Source organism: Aphis gossypii, chromosome 3 (assembly GCF_020184175.1).
Source record: "Aphis gossypii isolate Hap1 chromosome 3, ASM2018417v2, whole genome shotgun sequence".
Taxonomy (NCBI): Eukaryota; Metazoa; Arthropoda; class Insecta; order Hemiptera; family Aphididae; genus Aphis; species Aphis gossypii.
In genome coordinates, this window is record NC_065532.1 from 1,969,441 (window position 1) to 1,990,974 (window position 21,534).

A 21,534-nucleotide genomic window follows, 5' to 3' on the forward strand; every position below is an offset into this window, starting at 1 on the left:
TGGTTTATGCTTAGAATTTTTTTGTTATTCATCAAATTAAATAATACCGTTCAATTAAAACAATTTCACTAGTCATTAATAACTATCTAATCAAATTTTTAAGTTAAGGCAATTTTTTTATTGGGGACCCAATTTGCAGTATTTTTCTTAATAAATTGCATTAAATAACCAAATGATTATAATAAGTAATTTATAAAACAGTTTAAAAAGATTAAAAGATTTAAAAGATTTACAGCTTTAACGTAATCAGTTAATTCATGTTGTATCAGAAAAGTTAATAAGTTTGATTCTCTCTCTACAAGTACAACAAAAATATTGAAGTTAAATCAATTTTGAATAATAGTTAAGGAACCATTTTCTTCTAAATAAGAAAATTTAGATAATTTCACAAAAGTATATTACATTTAAAAATGTAATTTACTACCAGACATAAATCCATTTTGTAATATAAAGAATGCTATACCAGGTAACAATGACCATGTATTTATAGTTGATCATATATTTAAATATATATCAAGTACTTTTCAAGAATAATAGTTACTAGAAAAGACAATTACCAAAGGATAAAAAATTGGAAAAAAAACATGTAAATAATAAAATGTAATTCAATTAGAAACATAGTTAAAGAATTTTAACATAAATAAAATAATTAACAATTTGTAAACAAATAATAATTATATAATAATAAATAAAAAAAGAACTATATCAGTCACGGTTTTGAGTGAATATTATATTCAATTGAACTAATTATAAAAAAAATTAATTTATTTTAATTTGCTTCTAAAAAAAATTGCTTAATGCCATTAAAATCACAATTATAAATCTAAATAGCAGTCTTTAAAAAAATAAATTTGTAATATAACTCATATACTAGTTATATTTTAACTGTAGTTGTAATATTAAGAAAAACTATAAATGTATATTATGTGAAAATTGTATTACAGATACAAGTATATTATTTGTTTTTATACATAAACATACATAAAAACATAATATTCTTTGTATTTAAGTATTAAGGTATGTATCAGAATATCATAATTAATAAATATGATCACAAGTAGCATCAATTTTATAAATAAAAATTATTGCATAATTGGAAATAAATAATAAAATTATTTTAATAACTGAGCAAATTCATTATTATTATAATACCTAATAATAAATTTGCAAGTAGTCTATATAAAAGCAATAAAGTAGGTAGTGGCCAAAACTTTGTTCGACAAGTATACAACTGCACTGTTACAAAAATTAAAATGTTATAGATACAATTATAACAGTAAAATACTTATTAAATGAAACGTATACGATATACATTGAATACTATTTAATAGTTCTAAAACTAACGAATTCTGTGCTTTTCAAATTAGTTATTTAATACTTATGAGAAATATACTTTGGGCTGTTACCTATTATACCCAGGGTCAATTAAAAATCTAAATACATGAAATTTAGAAATATTAATTGAAAATCATTTACTAGATTTCATAGTTGAAATACCTGTTTTAAAATGAAAATTATCATTTATGAATAAACAATTAAGTAAGATAAAAAATAGGAGTATTGAATAATAAACTATAATATGTTATGTATGACACTGTAATGACAAATAATATGCTCACACATTTAAAAAAAAATTAGACATCAAACCCAACTGGAATTTGAATGCATCATTATGGAGATTTTAACTTGTTAATAAATAATAAGTAATAGTCGGTATTTAGACACTTGTTGCCAAACTTGAACGTCTTTTAGCTGTAAATATCACATTGTCTTCAATTGCTGCACATCTGTTAAAAGAAAAATTAAAAATTAAATAGTTAAACAATACATTTTTTCTCGTTAAAAACCAAGCATATACATATTATTTAGGTATAATATACTGAAATACTTTAAATAGAATAATCTGTTTACTATTGGTACGAAAAACTACAAATATCATAATGAAAAGTTATCATGTTATATTAGTAAGTCCTACTAGAAATTTAATAACATACAATAGAAACAACAAAAACTAAAATAAGGTTAGGATGGCTTAATTTTTAATAAATTAACACAATTAAAAAAAAATGAAAATTAATTTTCCTATGCTCACCTCCATTTTTTTTTTATGATAAAATTATCCAAATTATAAATAAAGAAAAATAGTCCACAATAATAGATTTAATGATTGGAGGGAGGGGCTACAATGACTTTAAAAATATAGTAGGTAATTGATATTTATCATAGTTAATTTGTAAAAATTGTTTAGTGTTATAAATACTACACTAAATATTACACCTTTATTCGTTTTGTATTTGGTGTAAAATCATTAAGAATTATTATCATTAATTAATCAAAATTAATAATTCAGATACTTTTCATTCAAATGTATAGATTATTAATATTAATTAGATACATCAATATTTTTAAGAAAATAAAACCATCAGCTTTCAAATGTACAATAGGAAAGGGGTTTATGTTATATTGCATAATAAATATTTATAAAATTACTTTTTGCAATTCGAAGCTATGCTCATTATCTTATTTTTGTGATTTTTTAATAGTGCTTGTTTCCTTCTATATCGTGCCATTTTTTTTATTATTGGATGAACAAACAATAATAAGCCCGATAATGCAATGAATAAACCGGCTAGATAAAAAGATAAGTCATAACTTTCTGTTATATCATATAGACCACCTACAACAAAACAAATACACAATTTAATTATTTATAGTTTACATCAATGTTTCCCAGCCTTTTTGTAATGGTGACCCAAAAATGTACTGCTTTTTGGTTACACGATCTACCCCTACTGGCACTTAAATGTCCTTTTTCTTAATATTCTCCAATTTTTTTTTCATATATTTATTTATAGGTTGTCAGTCATCAGTCCCATAACCCAAAATTGGATCGTGACCATAGGTTGGGAAACACTGGTTTACATTATAATTTATAATATATAAAAATCAAACATTTTTTGTATAGAACTAACCAGCTAAAGGGGGTCCGATTAAATTAGCAATTCCTTGTACTAATAACAGAACACCATAAGCATTGGTGAATCGTTCCAAGGAGATGATTTCAACTAATATGATTGAGGTGAACGAATAGTTTGCAGAAATGAAGAGGCCAAAGAAACCAGATAAAACACCTAAACTTAAATAACTTCCAAATACTGGAACTAATGCAATAACGAGACCACATAGTACCATTGAAACTGCATATACCATGTTGGCGTTAACCCAAGCTTTATCACCAGCCCATCCTAATAATATCTATAACAAAAATAAAATAAACAATTTTATTAAATGGATTAAGTTGTATAAGTGATTGAAGATTGAATTACTTCTCCAAACATATTTAGTATTCCAATCAAACTGATTAGGTATGATGCATCTTCATCAGAGTGTCCTTTCTTTATAGCCAAATCTGCAATGTAAACATATGGTACATCATACCAAGTATACAAAAGGAAATTTGATATCGCAAACAATAGGAAGGGCATGTTTTTGAAATGTGAAAAATCCATCATGTCAAGTAGTAGATACCATAATTCCCAGAGTCCAGCTGACCACTATTAATCATTTTAAATAAAAAATTAATGATGTACCTAAACAGTAAACATTATAAATTATTGTATTATTTGTTATGGGTACTTCATGTTTTTCTTTAGCAATTGTTGTCATCGAGTTGCGGTAAATATTTGGACAAGAAGATGCTCTTAATCTGTATCTGTTTATATTGAGCATGGCACCTCTATATGTTAACGAATGTCTGTAACATAATTATTGTTTTGGTTATAAACAAAATCATAGTTCCTACAATGATAAATTAAAATAAACTTACCTGTGAATCTTAATGTCTTGGAGATACGCGGTCTGAAGACGTTTGACTTGTGGATTATCTTTTTTTATCCACCAATCGTAATCACCATTTTTTAAAATGATATTAGTACCATTATTAATTTTCATTATGCCCACTTGATTATTTTTACCACTAACAGAATCGGTTTTATTTTCTTGACTCTCTATTAACTTTTGTATGCCAATAATTTGATTGACGTGTAAACTCTGAGTTGGAGACATATTACCCTTGAAAAAAACATAAATATAAATATAATATTGTCGGAGAGTGAACAGAGTAACAGCACTTGTGATATTTACCGACTCGTTAATGCGTCCGCTGTCACTGAAACTTTTAGAGGGTATCAGCAGACTAGGGTAGTTTTGGACAAGCACTGAGTAGAGCTGTTTTTTCTGTGTGAGCGCCTCGATGACTTCTAGCGGGACGTTCTCGTGGTTGTTGACGAACGTGGGCAAGTTGACCAGAGAATTGCATAGCCGCTGGTCTTTAGCAGCAGCGCAACAGTCGTGCATGCCACCACCACCCCTGCCGACCGATTGCGCCGTCATACCGCCACCACCGCTGCCACCGTCTTCGCCTTGGAGGAAGGACACGACGACACCTGGATGAGCCGGGTCCATCGAATCGTCCTTACCGGCGGCTCCACAACCGGAAGTCGGAGAGGAAGGGAGCTGCGTGTGTTGAGAATGTCTGTCGTAGCTGGCGGTGGACTTGAGTCGACGCTTCTGGAGTCGAGCGTCTTTCTTGCGCTTCCACTCGTTCTGGGCCCGTTCCTTGGTCCACGGCAGGTCACGCATCAGCATACCGAACACGCACAGGTTGAGGAATAGCCCGGCCAAAATGAGCGTGCAGCCTCGCCACCCGTAGTAGCTGAGCAACTCGTGGTTGAGCGGCGCGAAGATGAACGTACCGATGCCGCTGCCGCACACGGATAGCCCGGTGGCCAGCGACCGTTTCTTGTCGAAATAGTAGGCAACGATGACGACGGCCGCCACGTAGCACAGTGACAGCCCGAACCCGGATATGAGCCCAAACGTGATGAACAGCGTGAACAGCGAGTCGGCGAACGCGGATATGACGAACCCGGTGGACGCGATTATCGCACCGATGATGGTCACCTTCTGACATCCGTACCGGTCGGTCAGGAAGCTGGCTATGGGTCCGGACAGCAGGGGTACGGCCATAAACAGCGATCCGATCCAGGCCGTCTTGCTCTTGCCCTCCTCGAAATACTTTTCGAACTCGATGAATATGACTCCAAACGAGAACGTCACTCCGTCCGCGATCATGTTCACCATGAACGAGGCGAACACGACCACCCAACCCCAGCCACCGTCTGGTGCACGATTATGGAGGTCTGACGACGAAGAAGACGACGACGACTCGTCCGAATCGGTGGCTGTGGTCGTCGGCGTGTACGAAGCGTATGAATCGTGTACGCGGTGGTGATGTTTGGAACAACCGCCTCCGCCGTTACTGCTGTCGTCGTCCGTCGGTTCGTCGTTCTTGTAGAACGTGACGTGGTTCCTGTTCTCTATAGTTATTTTATTATTACTCTTATCGTTACTACAACTGCTACTCCTATTGCTGCTGTCACTGTTGCTGCTATTGTCACCGTTGTTCCGTGACAAGGACGGTTTGCAACGACGCTGCTTGTCGTCGCCGACCGACTTATCGCCGCCGTCATCATACTTAACGCCGCGTCTAAGGAGATCACTGGTTTCTTTTTCGGGGGGGATGCGATCATTCGTCGCGTTCTTTTTCAATGCGATATGCTCATCGGCTCCCGCGTGCTCGGCCGCCTCGTTGACGTCGTTATCCGCCATTCCGTCAACTCGCGTTGTTTACTTCTGCGCTTTCTAGCCCCGATTCTCCTCATGCGGCTACTTCTCGGCGATGCGTTTTTGACAGCCAGACGACGATCACCGTCGCAGCGGTGATTATAGTCGTGATCTTTTAAGGGTCTGTAGTATGCAAACGTGGTTTCCATGCGGTTTAATTTTTGGAAATGTCAAGGCTTCTAAGTAACTGTCTTTTCCAGACACCTGTAACAGAATCGTATACAACACAATTAGAAACACGTTACGTTATTGGCTTATTGCTGGTAATTAACGCGCGTTTAATAAACACAGTATTTATCTATATACAATATATATGTATTTATATACGAACCGGAATTCCATTAATTACACTTATTAAAAAAAAAAAAAAATTAAAATTGTTATTATATTAACAATAATAAACAAAATATTGAATATTAAACTTTATAATTCTTATAACGTTTTTTACTGTCTTTAAAAAGCTGTTTTACTTGTTTAAAACAAATTATTAGTGTTTCAATACGTTAATTGTACTTTTTAACAGTCAGCTATCAATAATTGTATAAAGTTCCGTGTGATTTCATGATTTTTTAAAAAAAAAACTTAGGTGTGGTGATATAACTACGAAATATCACGTGAAACTTTAAATCACTTTCAATAAGTGAATTTACAGATACAGAAAAAAACTTTGAAAGCCAGTTGTTTAAATTAATTAATTTAACCCAAATTTGTTTATAAATAAGAGGACGCAATTTAAGAATGATTTGTTTAGCTACACATGAGAGAAAGCTAGGTTAGATTATTAGAAAATTATTTTTTAAAAATACATGTAAGTAATAGTAAGTTATTTATGCGGTAAAAAAAATTTGAGTCAAATTCAGGGTCATACTACGTTTGAAATATTTCGCGTTCACTTTGTAGTTGAACACACTGTATTATTAATTATTATCGCATTCTTCATTAATTTTATCGTACACGTGGTCGGCTTCTCAATCTAAAATGTCTACTACAGCTATATTCTTCCTTAACTATTGCTTATCACGCAGGTACGCATATTTTTAGTCCATTATAAATAGTTGTACCTATACTTAACAATAAAAATTAAACGTAGGGTGTTTCATCATGTACACCTTTCAACCCTTGTCAATAAATTATCTATAAAAATATGATTTTGGAAAATTATAAGGTACTATTACAAAATTTAAATCTAGCAATAGTTTAAGTATTTTTTTTAAAAATGGGAAACAAGATATATCAGTATATTTTTTTAATTGGTTTGTGGGTTTTCCTTAATTTTTGACAGGAGGTGAGTAGATGATTAAGAAGTTTAATAGTAAACGAGTGGGATGAGAACAATTATTGCAATTAATAGTAATGATGAAACTAATAGACAAAACACATAATAAAAAAAAATTTTAAACTTATTTAAGTGGTGACCCAAGTAAAAAAATATATGTTTATTCATCAAAAAGCTAACCAATCTTAATCGACACAACAACACAATACGGAGTTTTGAATGTTCTTCAATACTTTATAAAAAGACAACTTATTATTCAAAATTACTAAAAGAAGTTAGATTATTTTTCAAATGGAAGTTATATTCAGTTCAGCCCCCCAGTTTTGGAATTATAATTTATTTCTAAATTCCGTCCGGTAATACATCTAATCGAGTCTGATAAATAAAATAGCTATTGCAACTTGATATAGGAATTTTTTTATTGTTATCTTATCTACATAATTTATCACCAGCGATAACCAAGACTGGATTTAGGGGAGGGGCTTCCACAAAATTCAGTTTATGAGAGCAGTCTTGAAATAAATAGTTTTAAAACATTACATTAAATACACCTTAGACCCAATTTTCATTTATAAGAGATTCTATTTGATATAAACCCTGAGTTCTTTAAATTATAAATCCAGCCTTAATAATACAAGATAAATACAGCGTTATATTAACATACATAAATAATATTAAAAAAAAATATACATATATTCTTATACCTACAATTTTAAATAAGATTCAAGAGTATCAACTATTTATTCCGTTACCTATTTCTTTAAATACGACAAAAACAAATTTAATATTATAAAGATTAAAATAGTTTTCATACTTTATGTTTTCAATAATACATATTTATTAAATTCTTAAACTGATTTGAAAAATACTGAGAAAATGAAAAAAAATGTGGAGAATAGTAATTTTATAGTTAATAACACTGTTCGACTTCAAATAATAAATATAATATTTAATTTTTTTAAATATATTGTGATAGAAGTATTACAGTAAATTTAAAAGTTGTACTTAATATATAGTACATTAAGCAAATGCTATATAAATTGAAAATTTGATTTAAGATAGGAGAGTGAAGTTTGATTTTAGGGGGAGAGTATTATATGTTCCACTAGTTTCTTTTAAAGTGAATTATAGGAGGGTTACTTAGAATTTGCTAGAGAAGAGACTATTACTAAAGAGATTCGAGCGATTGCTAAATGTGACATTTAAAATAGAGAATTGCATATTCTATAAAGAATACCTACATCGTTTCCCTTTATTATGTACAAGAAAATGTGTTTATTTTATGTCAACTACTCAACTACGTTGAAAACTTGGCAATATTTTTATACAAAATATATTGAAAATTATGTACAACTTTGATGTTTTGCCAAATTTGATGGGCGAAAACCAAATAGATATGCCAATCTTCTATGAATATTTGCATAATATATTTGTGAACATTGTCAGTAAATAATAAATTATTTTTAGACCAATGAATATGTCAAACCAGGTGTATTCGTAATTTGGAACATGTTCCGATTTTGTATGAATATAAAATTATAAAATATTACTTAATTATAAATTGTTAAAATTCAAAGAATAATACAAAATTGATCAATAAAATTATATTAATTATTGTTTGTGTTTGATTTGTTTGAATTAATTATATGTATTACTTAAATACATCATAAACATTATTAGAATAAGTACTAATGATACAACCTATAAACATACCTACTATGCGTAGAGCAAAATCAGCGTTTACCAAGATTAAAGTGGCAAAAAATTATTTTTATAAAATGTTGAAAGTAAAAAATTATCGTTTGTTAGCAATATATAACGATTTTATTATAATTCAAGAGTAGTTTATTATTATAATTTCGAATAACAAAAGATTAATTAAATAATTCATACTTAATGAATGGATCCATAATGTCATGTCGATTGTCGATCACAATAAATTTTATAACAAACAAATAAAACAACGTACGTACAAAAAAAATCTATTAATTGTTAATACTGATGGATAGTAGTATAACACATAAAAAAGGTATAGTAGCTAAAATATAAATACTTCTTCCAATCTTAATCATTAGCATTGTAATTGAACTTAAAAATTAAACGAGTTTAATATAATCTACAATAGGTTAACTGAAACAATTATAATTAAGCCGCTGAGTAATTCTTGTTAAACAGTGGACTATAAGTACGATAGCAGACTATTACCATTTGTATAACTGTATATGGTACTAAGAGCATAAAAATAATAAGTAAAATGATAGCAGTGTTATCGCAATACAATCACATTTCGTGTTCAGTTTGTAGGAAACGAAAAAAATTGTCTACCTCTACTTCTATTTAAACGTGTAACTAGGAACAGAACCTTTGCAATCATATAAATTAATGTTATACCTACCTATTTACTATTATCTCTTTCGATGTCCATTGAAATTAATGAGAATAAATTAATTAATTGTGAAATATAATGATTTATTATTTTAATAAGCAATAATAGATCGACATGAATATTTAAGCATAAATTACAAACATTAGCAAATATCTACTACATAATTATATTATACAATTGATTTAACTATATAATAGGGATTTAATTTAAATTAGTTTTTAGAATAATTAAGATGTAGGGCTCAGCGCTCAGATTAATGATCTTGAAAATATTCTTAAAATCAAAATACATTATACATTATCTAGATATAAATATGATAATATACAATATACAAGCATATAAATATAATATAATATATACTGTAAATTATGTGATTTTGTTTTTTACAAATTATGTTTAACATTATAATAGAGTAAAGGACAGGATACAGAGATAATAATTTAGGAAACTCACCTATTCTGTGACAATGATGTACTGTCTAAATATAATATTAAATAATAATGAAATCGCATTAAAAAACAACTATGAATGGAGCTTGGTTAAAGCAGTGCTTGGAGATATATCTTTCGAATTTTTCAGTCTACGGTTATTTTAGGTATCTAGATATTTTTAAATAATATAACAAAAAAAAACTGTTCAAGAATCTCGAATGAGAATTCACAATTTGTTCGTATTATAATACTACTATCTGTATTAATTGTTTACTAAAATAAATAGAAGTTCATAATATAATATGTGTAACTAAATAACTAAAAACAAACAGTAAAAGTATTATAGAGAATAACCATTATAGTCTATAGATTTATGACAAAGAAAATAATATGCTGTATTAAATCATACGAGGCCGTACCTAGGGGGGGTTGTGGGAGTTTAACACCCCCACCCCGAATTCTTTTTCTCAGTACGGCCTTGCAGTCATGCAGTATTCTCAAACAAAATGTACTTTGAGACCAGTACCTCATGGTTAATATGAACTTTAATTAAGATATTAATTAGTAGATCTAAATAGATCTACTAATAAAATTATTTATTTTAAAATAGCCACTAACCCATCCTGGGCCAAAACACAGAGCGGTGTTAATATTTTTTTTTATCCCAATTGTGTTCTACAAAAACTCAAATTAACTTATTTTTTAGCTTTTCAGAGGGTTTAAGAAAAAGTAATTAAAATTGATTTAGCTGAAAATTATATAATTTAAAAAAATAAAATAAATAAGTTTAAGTTATTTTAATAGCTTAAATGCTAAAATAATATTACTGTAAATAATAAATATACAATGACATTTATTTACCAAAAAAAAATATAATTTATTAGGGTTTTAGATAATCTAACATAAAAAAATTAATGACATGTGATATTGGTTAAGGTAATGACTAATGAATGAAGTACGTTAAAAACTAGAATAGTCTTTTAAGATTGAGAGAAATCGCAAGAATATTATTGTATAATTTTAAATATTTTACAATAATGTATTTCTTATAAGTTATAATATGTGTAAGAGCCGAAACCCGTAGGAATCATACATTAAATTTAACAATTAGAATATGCAACAAAATACTTTATAATATACATTATAAAAAAGTTAATAAATATCGAAATTTACCCGGTGACTAGTATTCTATAGATAATACATTATTATACTCAAATTTTAAAATATTTGTATAAGTTAACTAAAGATTATAATTACTAAAATTTTTGAATAAGTAACGTATAAGTTTTATTTTAGTTCTTTCAAATAATATATAAAAGGTAATAAATCTAAATTTAAATAATATAATATTAATATTAGGTATATATTTTAATATTTACCCTCTTATGATTAAAGATGAAACATAATAAGTTATGCATAATATTAGTAATGGTCACCTAGATTTTGTACGTTATCAAAATGGTAAGGATTCTAATTACAATACTATAGATGTTTATAAAATCCTTACTACATGTCTACATCATATGATTTGGATGACCTGTACATTGATTTATTAAGAACTGTATACGTAATTGTAATTTATAGGAGATTGATAAAAATGTATTTAATATATTGTATGTAAATACTAAGAACTATAATACGTTTAACTATTTTTACTAGATATATTATGTAAAATTATTGTAAACATCAGTATTATAAGTTATATGTAACTCATAATTTTCGTAGTAAATACTAAAGTAAAACGCAGTTATAATATTTTTAAAACATAAAAATATGATGGTAAGTAGGGTAAAAGAGTTCTATCATTTGCAACTTTTGAATATATTGGTAATACTAGCTCAGCGCAACTGTTAAAAAAACCAGTTAGAAACAACTTTGTTTTGTTTATTTTTGATATTTAAGACATTTTTTTAAACTACTTTCTTTAAAACGACAATTAGTTATAACTTATTAATTATTATATAAATTGTAGCCTTCACACAAGCACAATGCTACAATATATCGTGCAGACTTCATCAAAAATCACATAGAAATGGAAAAGCGTGCGCCCCACTTGAGTTTTTATTTGACTAGGATTTATCTATACTTTAAACATTTGATAAAATTTCAAGTAATGACAATAAAATACTATTAATATAATATCATAAATATTTTAGTCTCTTTATGCCGGTGTATTAAATACTTGAGTACCGACTTATTGTGTCTTATTTTTAAAAATAGATTTCTAGTAAAACACTATTAGAGGATATTTTATGACTTTTTACTTTTTTACGGAATAATATAGGTAGTCATTTGCCTTTATAATAATACACTTTTTTAGAATTTAGTTCAGATTAGTGGTCATTTATAAATAAATAATGATAATTTATATATTATATATTTATGTAGTATAATAATATGCATTATAAATCATTATAAACTATGTTTAATTAGTACATAAGAGTATCATATTATATAAGTGGTATAATCACAGAATATAATATAAATATATTATAAGTGTAGGTTTATTAATAGTATTAATTTTTATTGTTACCTATATTAAAACACTATCATACTATTAGTTAGATACCTAGACAGTCAACACCCATGCATTAATTAACAGCCCATAAATATGTGCTGGATTTTAAACACTATAATACCTAGTATAATGGATTTCAATTGTGCGATGCTAATTTTCCAATTATTTGTTTACTTATCTATAGAGGCATGTTTAATCTATTTAGAAAATTCAAACACTAATAGAAAGCACAATGCATTGTTATAAAAGTAAATTGAATACAATTTCGTCCTTCGGTTATATAATATTATTTATACACATTTAAAACTGTTGACCTTTCTTTAAAGAATTTTGAATAGGTACCTTTTTATGTAACAACATGAAACATGGTTTAAAAAGTGTGCTGTAACTTTATACTTGTTTTTTGTTAGTGCTGAGAAAAAAATCAATAATTTTAGTAATGTAATACTGAGTAATAGAATACATTTTATAAAAATTGGATTAATATCACACAAATATTAATAGATTATTAAAACTCTCTTTAGAATTAATTTTTATATAAATAATTAATGTATTGATAATTTTTAAATTTATGATAGTAAAATTCAAAATCTAATTTATTATTATTTAATAGTATCAAAACATTAAATACATTTAAGTGAGACCATTTTTGTGAAACAAATATTATTATTACAAAACTATAGGTACATAGTTTTATTATACTACCTAAGCAATTGAAAATAATTTTTATAACCGTTAATTTAAAAGATGGATAGTTAGATAAGTTAATAGTTACTAAAATGTCTTTAAAACCACTCATTTAATTACCAAAATTTTTGTTTTATAAATAAATAAATATGTATTATGTAAGTTACAATATAAATCTGTAAATAATTACAATGTATAAACGGTATTATAAAGTGTATTAGGTACTAATTAAATTTAATTCATAAATTAACATTGTCTTTTTTATCACAAACATTAACTTTAAACTACGTAGATAATCCAAAAAAAAGTTATTTAATATTAAATAAAGAAAAGAATTTTAACTTGGCAATATTGGTGATGTTGGTGTATTATCATTTGAAGAATCTTATACGTGTTATAACTTATAATATTCGATCATACGTGTTATATCATTCATTCACATTATGTAATATTATTTGCTATTTTAAGTATTAGTATTTTTTTTTTTTTTTAGAAATGTTTGAAGTTTTATTACATATCTTTATACATACATTTTAAGCAACACAAAATACAATCTGTACAATTAGTAAATTTGATAAATTAATAGATAAAATGAAATGAAATATGAATTATGAACAATACGATGAGTAGGGTTAGGATATTTATGCACTAAAAAATGTACGAATATGTATGCACTTACCTATGCACTAAAAAAAACAGTTAAATATGCATTAAAAACTAAAGAAATGTGAAAAAAATACAATATAAATATAAAAAGGTAAATTAAATTATTAATAGAATATCAAAAAATTGTATCAGTACCATTTTTATGTGCTCGTTTTCAAGGCCGTAACTAGAGGGAGGATCCAGGGGTCCGGATCCCCTCACCGAAATTTTTAAAGCAGAAATATTTTTTTATTATTAACCAATTAAATATAATGTAAATTGAATATTATAATGAAGACTTATGATTACAATAACATTAATAATTAAATTTTAAATTTTAATGTAAAAATGAAGTTCTGTATATAGATGTTTAAAAAAATCTTGGACCCCCCTTGAAATTTTTTTTTCAGTTGCGGCCTTGCTGGTTATATTATAAAATTACGTTGTTTTCAGCATTTTGCATGGAAAACTGTAAAATATGGGCTTAAAAACAGAAAAAACACAAATTCAGTACTTAAAGATAAAAAATGGTAAAATATGCAATTATATGCAAAATACAATTTTGGTATTATGAATATTACGGTTATCATGAAACATATTTCTAGGTAAGAATGGAAACTATCGGACAATCTAACAAAAATTCGAAAAATCCCTAATGATGAGAAAATCAACTGTTGGTAACATAATGTCATCTTCTTAATATTTATAAAAACATATTATTTTACGGAGAAATAACACTGAAAACTTATTTATAGATAAATATACACCTAGGTAGAAAAAATATTAATTCTGTGTAAATATACCATCGTATTGTAATATATAATATACACTAACGATAAACACTATTTATGATTTTCAATTGCTAAAAATTCTGATTAACGATAAGTAAGTAAATATTTTCTAAAAATGAAACAGTATAAATAGATATATTTTGGAAATTAAATGAATACCTAGTTTAATAGTGATTGATGATAATATGTACTTTGTAATAAAACAATATACTTATATTACCTATATATAAATATTATTATTATTATATAATTGATACAAAATTCATAGTATAAATATATTATTTTCATTTTGCAAAGAAATTGCCTCGATAACAAAGGTTATTAACAAGAATTGGGAGGGTTGCATGGAATATGGAAAGTAAACAGAAAAGAAGTGAATTTACTGTTTATAATTATAGTGTAGTAGTTACATTTTGTGGAAGCATGAAACATATTTGTTTCATACTCTGCTATATTTATTACTTTGCAAAACAAATACGCAAATGCTACAAAATTGTCCTCTATCCCAATAATTACTAATATTGTGTGTTGGAACGATTCAATTGAATATTGAACAATAAAAATTAACTTACGCAAATATCTTTCGTAATCCTTAATATCCTAATCCGAATGAATATTACACGTCAGACCACCGAAATAAAGGCCTCTTTAAGTTATAGAAAACCACGCCCACGTTGAGCTCAACTATCTGAGTAAAATTAACTCAGTATAAACTAATTCAAACGACTGGGGGAGGGGGGTTTTTTAATGAAACTTCAACTCCAATATAATATATCTTTAACTGATATTTTGAATATGAACATGATTTAAGTACCTAATCTATCTAACCAAATATGATAATTGGTATACAAAAACTCCAATTTCTTGTTGTAAAAAAAGAGCAATTTTTAGATAGATGTTAAAAAAAAATCTAAAAATGCAATGACACACTTTCTAGAGCTAAGTATCTAATGAGATAGTATTAATATTGTATCATTGTACCTATTTATTTTATCGTATGATGATAAAATTTTTTTAGATTGAACCAATTCTGGTAAATTCCTTTATTAGCCGTATTAGCCGTATTATTTTACAAATACTATAGTCTACGTATATTAAGTATGTTTAGTCATTAAGTTACCTAATAATAAACAAAGAAGTATACCCGCTTACTAGGAAATACTCTACTATATATGTCTATAATATAGTCTCTATATGTATGTCTCAGAATGATTCGCCATAGATGCCCACTTCTTTTTTTCTTTAATAGTGGAGCTATTCAAAATCTGATTTTTGAAATTTTTAAATACACTTAAAGACCAAATTTTCGAATATTTGAGATATTTTTACCACTTGGAGATATACAAATTGCTGTTTTTTAAATGAGAACCCCCATTCTTTTTTCTATAAATTGTTAAACAGATATTATATACATTTAATATTGATAAAATATCTAAAATCTAAAGTAGTGGTCTACAAATTATTAAACTTTAAGTATAAAGGATATTGGTCCGTGTCTATTGTCCGGACGCCAATAATCGGTACATTGTTTATATTCACATTTCAGGAAAAAGGTTATATAAGAGATTCGACACTTCGACAGCAGAACTATAGACATGAACCATTATCCTTTATAATTAAATTGTATTAATTTTGAAACCACTCGATCGAATTTTGATTTAAATACATAAAAATTATTATATATATTATATATATATATCCTCAAAAGTTTACAAATAAAGGAGGGATAGGTTAGGTTTAAGTACACTTTTAAAAACAGAAATTTATATTACCACAGGATTATCTTTATTTTTTAAGTGATTTATAAAGGATTTTTGAGCATTTTTGGTAAATCACACTGTATATACTACCTATATACAATATTTAGACTATTTAATAATTGTTGAGAACATGAGATAATTTTTTAAAGTATCGCTAAACATTTGTCGATTTTTAACCGATTAGATTGATAGTTTAAAAACATTTCCATGTGTGAATTACTTTTTTCTATATAATGCCTAGAAAGCACTACTCGGTGTAATGATTTATTTGATTGCTTTACTATAATCAGTAGCGGTTTTGATGTAACCTCAAGGGGGGCGGTTGTCAAAATGTTAAACCCCCACCCCTCAATACAAATTACCATCTAGGTATTGAGATACGGGTTAAATTATCATAAAATATAAAAAAATCGCCTAGGAGGGGGGGCAATCGCCCCCCCCCCCCAATAACCGCCACTGACTATATATCTAATAAGGCTTTTTTTTTAGATTGTATTGACTATTTAGCTCAACAATTATTACATTAAAAATAGAGACAAAAAAGGAAAAATAAATAATAATACCTAATATGGCTAATACACATATTATGTATACAACATAGGTAGTTTCGGAAAATATTTTCAAGTTTCATCTTAATTCTGATAAGCAATAATTTAATGTGCATTTTAGTGGTCTAATAAATTTTCCAAGTTAAACAATTGAGTAATGGCAATATAAAGTTTCGTCTAGTTTTTATTTTATTTGCACACGTCATCTTACGTTAAATTACGGGTATAATGTACCTATTATTGATTTTTTCCTGTTTTGCAAACCTTGCGATTCCGTAAAATTCATGAAATAATTTTTCAATGTCTAAAAATGTATTTAAACAACAGAATTTCATAATACTATAATTTATTTGTTTAGTGATTAATGGAATAAAATATATAATTATGTATATAATTGGTAAGACACTTTAAAAATATAAAAATCAAAATAATCTAATACTCAATATTCTAATATGTTAGAAAATTAAAATATATTTTATGAGGACATTGTTGGGAAAGTTGCTATTATTCCAACAAAATTAATTGTTCTATTTTTTATTACAAAATTATTAGTAAATTAAAATTAAGTCTTAGAAGTATTGCAAGCAGTATGTAATAAAATCCAGTCTTTAGTCAGAATTAAGTTCTTTGTTAATATTGAAGTAAATTTAAATGCAGATATAACCTGTTCAGTTTATCTTGAACCTTGGCAACTACTTAGATTTGAAAAAGTAGCAGTCCAAAATCTATATTTTACTGAAAAATATCATAATCTCATAGTTTTAGTACTTTTTTTTCAAATCCCAACAGTTGCCAAATGCCAATATGAACTGTGTATATTATTGAATTTTTGAGCAAACAGAGTATATATTACACTGAAACCATATTCCAAAACAGTAAGTGTTATAATTAAATATAACATTTATAAGAGTATAATATGTATCAATTTGCACTTTTTCAATGATGATTAAAATTGTGTTTATATCAAATTATAAACAGTGAACTAGTGTTATATATATTATAATATGAGACTAAAAGCTGATGTAACTCAATTCCAATACTGGCAACTTATAAATCTGAATTCAAGTACCTAACTTATTTATTATATTTTCAATAACATTGTGTATGAATAATTTATTATTAGGCTAAAAGGTCTGTGGACCATTTTCTTTTCAGTTGATAGATTGGTAAGGTCTAGAAAAGTTAATTATTATATATGAACGGTTTTGAATAAAAATTTAGTAATCATATAATTAAGATAATATAAGACCTTCTGTTGGACGGTTTCTTATAAACGAAAATGCCAATAGTTCCTGTTTAAATAATTCAATATAATTCTACGTTTCTATAACGAAAAGCATTGATGGTCCCAAGCAATTCCGTTATAGAGAGGTTTTACTGTACATTTGTTATGTCGAACTATATAAAATTAAGTTCTTTTTGTTAATATTAACTATATTTTTAATTATAGTACCTATCAAATTAATAATATACCTATACATTAAATAGTATTATACAATATAAATATCTAAATTAATGAGTCAACTCGCTGTATAATAAATTTCAAGGGACCAAGAAATAATTGGTTACATCGATATTTATATAATAAACCGAGACATTTTCTAGGGAATAATAATTGTTTTGTTATACTAACCTTCATTATATTGCAATTTGACTGTATTAAGATAAATCCTAATAGTATATATTATTTCATTATCCCAAAAAAAACTTAACCTCATCTAAATATAAAAATATTATATTATTTAAGATAATTAATGTAATATACCTAATATTATTAAACTATACTATATTTGAAAAAAAATTCAAAATTCAAAATTCTTACAAATTTGATTAATTATTTTTTAAATTACTATTTTATTAAAATGTCCAAGATAATAAAAAGCTACAAAAATTAACAAAAAAATATGACCTCTTTGACGTATTATCAGTGTTAAATTTCTAATCTATAAAAGTATAGGTGTTGCATAATAAACTATCATTGTAATTAATTATACACAGAAACAAAAAAAAAAATATATTTTTTTGTATGTTTATAAAAGAAAATTATACAAATATTATATCTGAAATTATAAGAAAAAAAATTCAACATACAATATTGTAATACCTATTTGGCTAATTCAATCAGAAGTTAATTATAATTTATAAAATAATCTTTGGTAATATAATACAAATATACCTATATGATAATACAAGCAAATACAAATATTCCATAAGCATTTTTCTTGTCTTAAATGATAATGTTAATATTATAAACAACAATTGTTATAGGTATCTATCACCTATAATTAAATATTATTAGAATTTGATATCTTAGATATAATTATATCACAGAATATATTCTGTACTTAAATTGAATATTTTAATACCAACAAATAATTCTAATTTTATCATCAAGGTTAGATGTTTAAGTATTGATTATTACAATTATTAACTATAAAAAGATTGGTTTTTGTTTAAATAATGCATTACAGTGCAGATACCTATTTATATGGCTATAATAAAAAGATAATTATAGATTGAGTTTAAGTTGAAATCAAAATATCCATCAGAATATCAATTTTTATATTCAGTAAAACATTATTTAATATTTAATTATAAGAAAAATATATTTTTGATTAGGTTATATTAGTTAGGTACCTATTTCTTAAAAATATACAATATTTTGCTTTAACCTTATAATCTAAAGAATAAAATCCTTTCAATTCTATTTTATTTTCAAATAGCAAGTTTAAATTTATAGGTAGGTATTATAAAATGTTGTTAATAGATAAAGCATACTTTAAAAGTTCAAAAATATACACCTAATCATTATAGCACTAATCTAGGAAATAATATAGCACCATTTATGGTAGAAATTATCAAATTCTAATTTATTTAAGTTTCAATTGCTTTTATAAAAAAATAAAATGTATTTTAATCTTAAGAGGATATTGATACTCAGTCACTTTTATTCTCGCTTTTATTATTAGCTTAAATAATGGAACAAATTTAGGTACCTATTATCTAATCTGTAAGAATATTATCTAGAGCACTACAAAGACCTCTAATGATTTATAATTTGAAATAATTTATAACTGTAAAATATTTGAATTTTAAAATAATTATAAACTGCTTTTAAATTAATATATTGAAGAGATTAATTCATTAAAATATGGAATATTACATAAGTTATTAGGTAAATCTAGTGACAAATAGTGAACAAGACCAGAGCTGGCCTTAGGGTGGAGCGAGGCCTGGGGCAAAGTTTTTTAGATGAGACCTGTAGTAAAGACCTTTTTTTGTAAGTCTAAGGCCCAAAACGTCATACAAAAGCACGAGGCCTGGGGTAGGGGCCTCGCTGGTCCCTGTCTATGACCGGCTCTGAACAAGATATGTACTGAATGCAAACATACTATGTAATTTTTAACTTAGACACAAGACCACTGAATTTTAAATGAATTTCAAATCATAATATAATTATAACTGTCTAGTGCCTAATGTTTCAATACTTTGATAATTAATGTACCTCAATCCAATTAGAAAGTTATTTTTAACCTATTAAAAAAAGTATTTTATTTATTTACATTATTTATAATTATGTGTGAATGTGTGATAATTAAATATCTATTATAAATGAATAAGTGAGCAGATGTAGACAGTATCAAAAAACTATTAAAAAAATTACCTATGGTTTTTCAATATTAAAATATAAGCAATAGCAAAAAAACTGCAAAATAACCTAGAACAAACAATTATATACAATCCTTAATATCTATATTATAGATGATACCGAGGATAATACTTTATACTTAAATATGTGGGTACCTGCCTATGATAAAGGTAGTCAGGTAGATACCTAATACTACCACATGATGTGCAGGCGCTTTAACTATGCCAATATAATATGTATAATAACAAAAACTAATAATTAGGTACATATTTTAATCAACCCACTAAACAAAAACTGTATTTATGGTAGTCAATTTACCTAGTTATAGGTACCAATAATAAAAAATACATACAATTTGTTGTTAATTTTCAATCAAACCACACAGAATACACCTAGGTATTTACGTTCTACCCTTATTTATTTATTGGGTTTCTTTAGTAGTAGCCAATTGAAACAGGATATGAGGAATGAATATGTCTTACCTTTTGCTAGAAACCACAGTCGTAGAACATTTTTGAATCTCGGACGCGTAATGATCCGGACGCGAATTATTGATATTTATAGTTTCCACTATTCTATTGTATTGCAATATATTAAAGTAGGCGACTTGGTTACTATTTACGCGTCACCGTGTCTTATAGACGATTATAAAATATTATTTTGATATATCGGAATTCAGAATTGTTGTCGTTACTATTTCGCCAAATATATATATATGTATGTATAAAAAAAATATATATATATTTACACTGGGGGGATTATCGAAAAACAAAACATTTCATAGAAATCGTGTAACAGGGCGAAACAAGTATAGACTGTAAAGTACTAAAGAAACGTATAACTAATAAATGAGTAAAAATAAAAATATGCGAGCGTATACGCGTGTGTACAATCGGCTACTGTGCAGATCGTTAAATTTCGACTGTTTCGAGTGGAGAAACGGAATTAATAGTTATAATCGAAATGAAACAGTTTACACAGTACACGAAGCATACGGCGCGGCGGTACTGCGGCGATTACAGCTGTTTGGCTCAGTGGGGCAAAAAACAGCAGCTAGCCGATCAGTGTTTCATAAAACGTTTACCACACGAAAAATATATATAATAATAATATTATATAGGACGTAGCTGCTGTACTACTTACTACGGGCAACGACCG

General features: G+C 27.0%; 1 protein-coding gene across 2 annotated transcripts; it reads right to left on the bottom strand.

Moving 5' to 3' along the window:
• Positions 1-1,558: 1,558 nt before the first annotated feature.
• On the bottom strand, positions 1,559-21,511 carry LOC114121251 (uncharacterized). Of its 2 annotated transcripts, none has more exons than XM_027983496.2 (8): positions 20,859-21,511; positions 4,144-5,889; positions 3,827-4,071; positions 3,637-3,754; positions 3,327-3,554; positions 2,973-3,255; positions 2,491-2,677; positions 1,559-1,787 (listed from the first exon to the last, which is right to left on the bottom strand). In XM_027983496.2, exons 2-8 carry the CDS (start codon positions 5,668-5,670, stop codon positions 1,718-1,720), a joined length of 2,658 nt encoding a protein of 885 aa, XP_027839297.2. In that variant the 5' UTR covers positions 5,671-5,889; positions 20,859-21,511; the 3' UTR covers positions 1,559-1,717. The 2 variants fall into 2 exon arrangements, with proteins under 2 accessions (XP_027839297.2, XP_027839298.2); XM_027983497.2 differs by lacking the exon at positions 20,859-21,511 and adding an exon at positions 8,855-9,012.
• Positions 21,512-21,534: the final 23 nt, after the last annotated feature.

Excerpts from the sequence above, each read along its gene's own strand:
- LOC114121251 (XM_027983496.2), bottom strand. The coding sequence starts at position 5,670 with ATGGCGGATAACGACGTCAACGAGGCGGCCGAGCACGCGGGAGCCGAT. Across the intron at positions 3,755-3,826 it reads CAAGACATTAAGATTCACAG|ACATTCGTTAACATATAGAG; the intron begins GTAAGTTTATTT and ends ATTATGTTACAG. Across the intron at positions 2,678-2,972 it reads AATCGGACCCCCTTTAGCTG|GTGGTCTATATGATATAACA; the intron begins GTTAGTTCTATA and ends GTTTTGTTGTAG.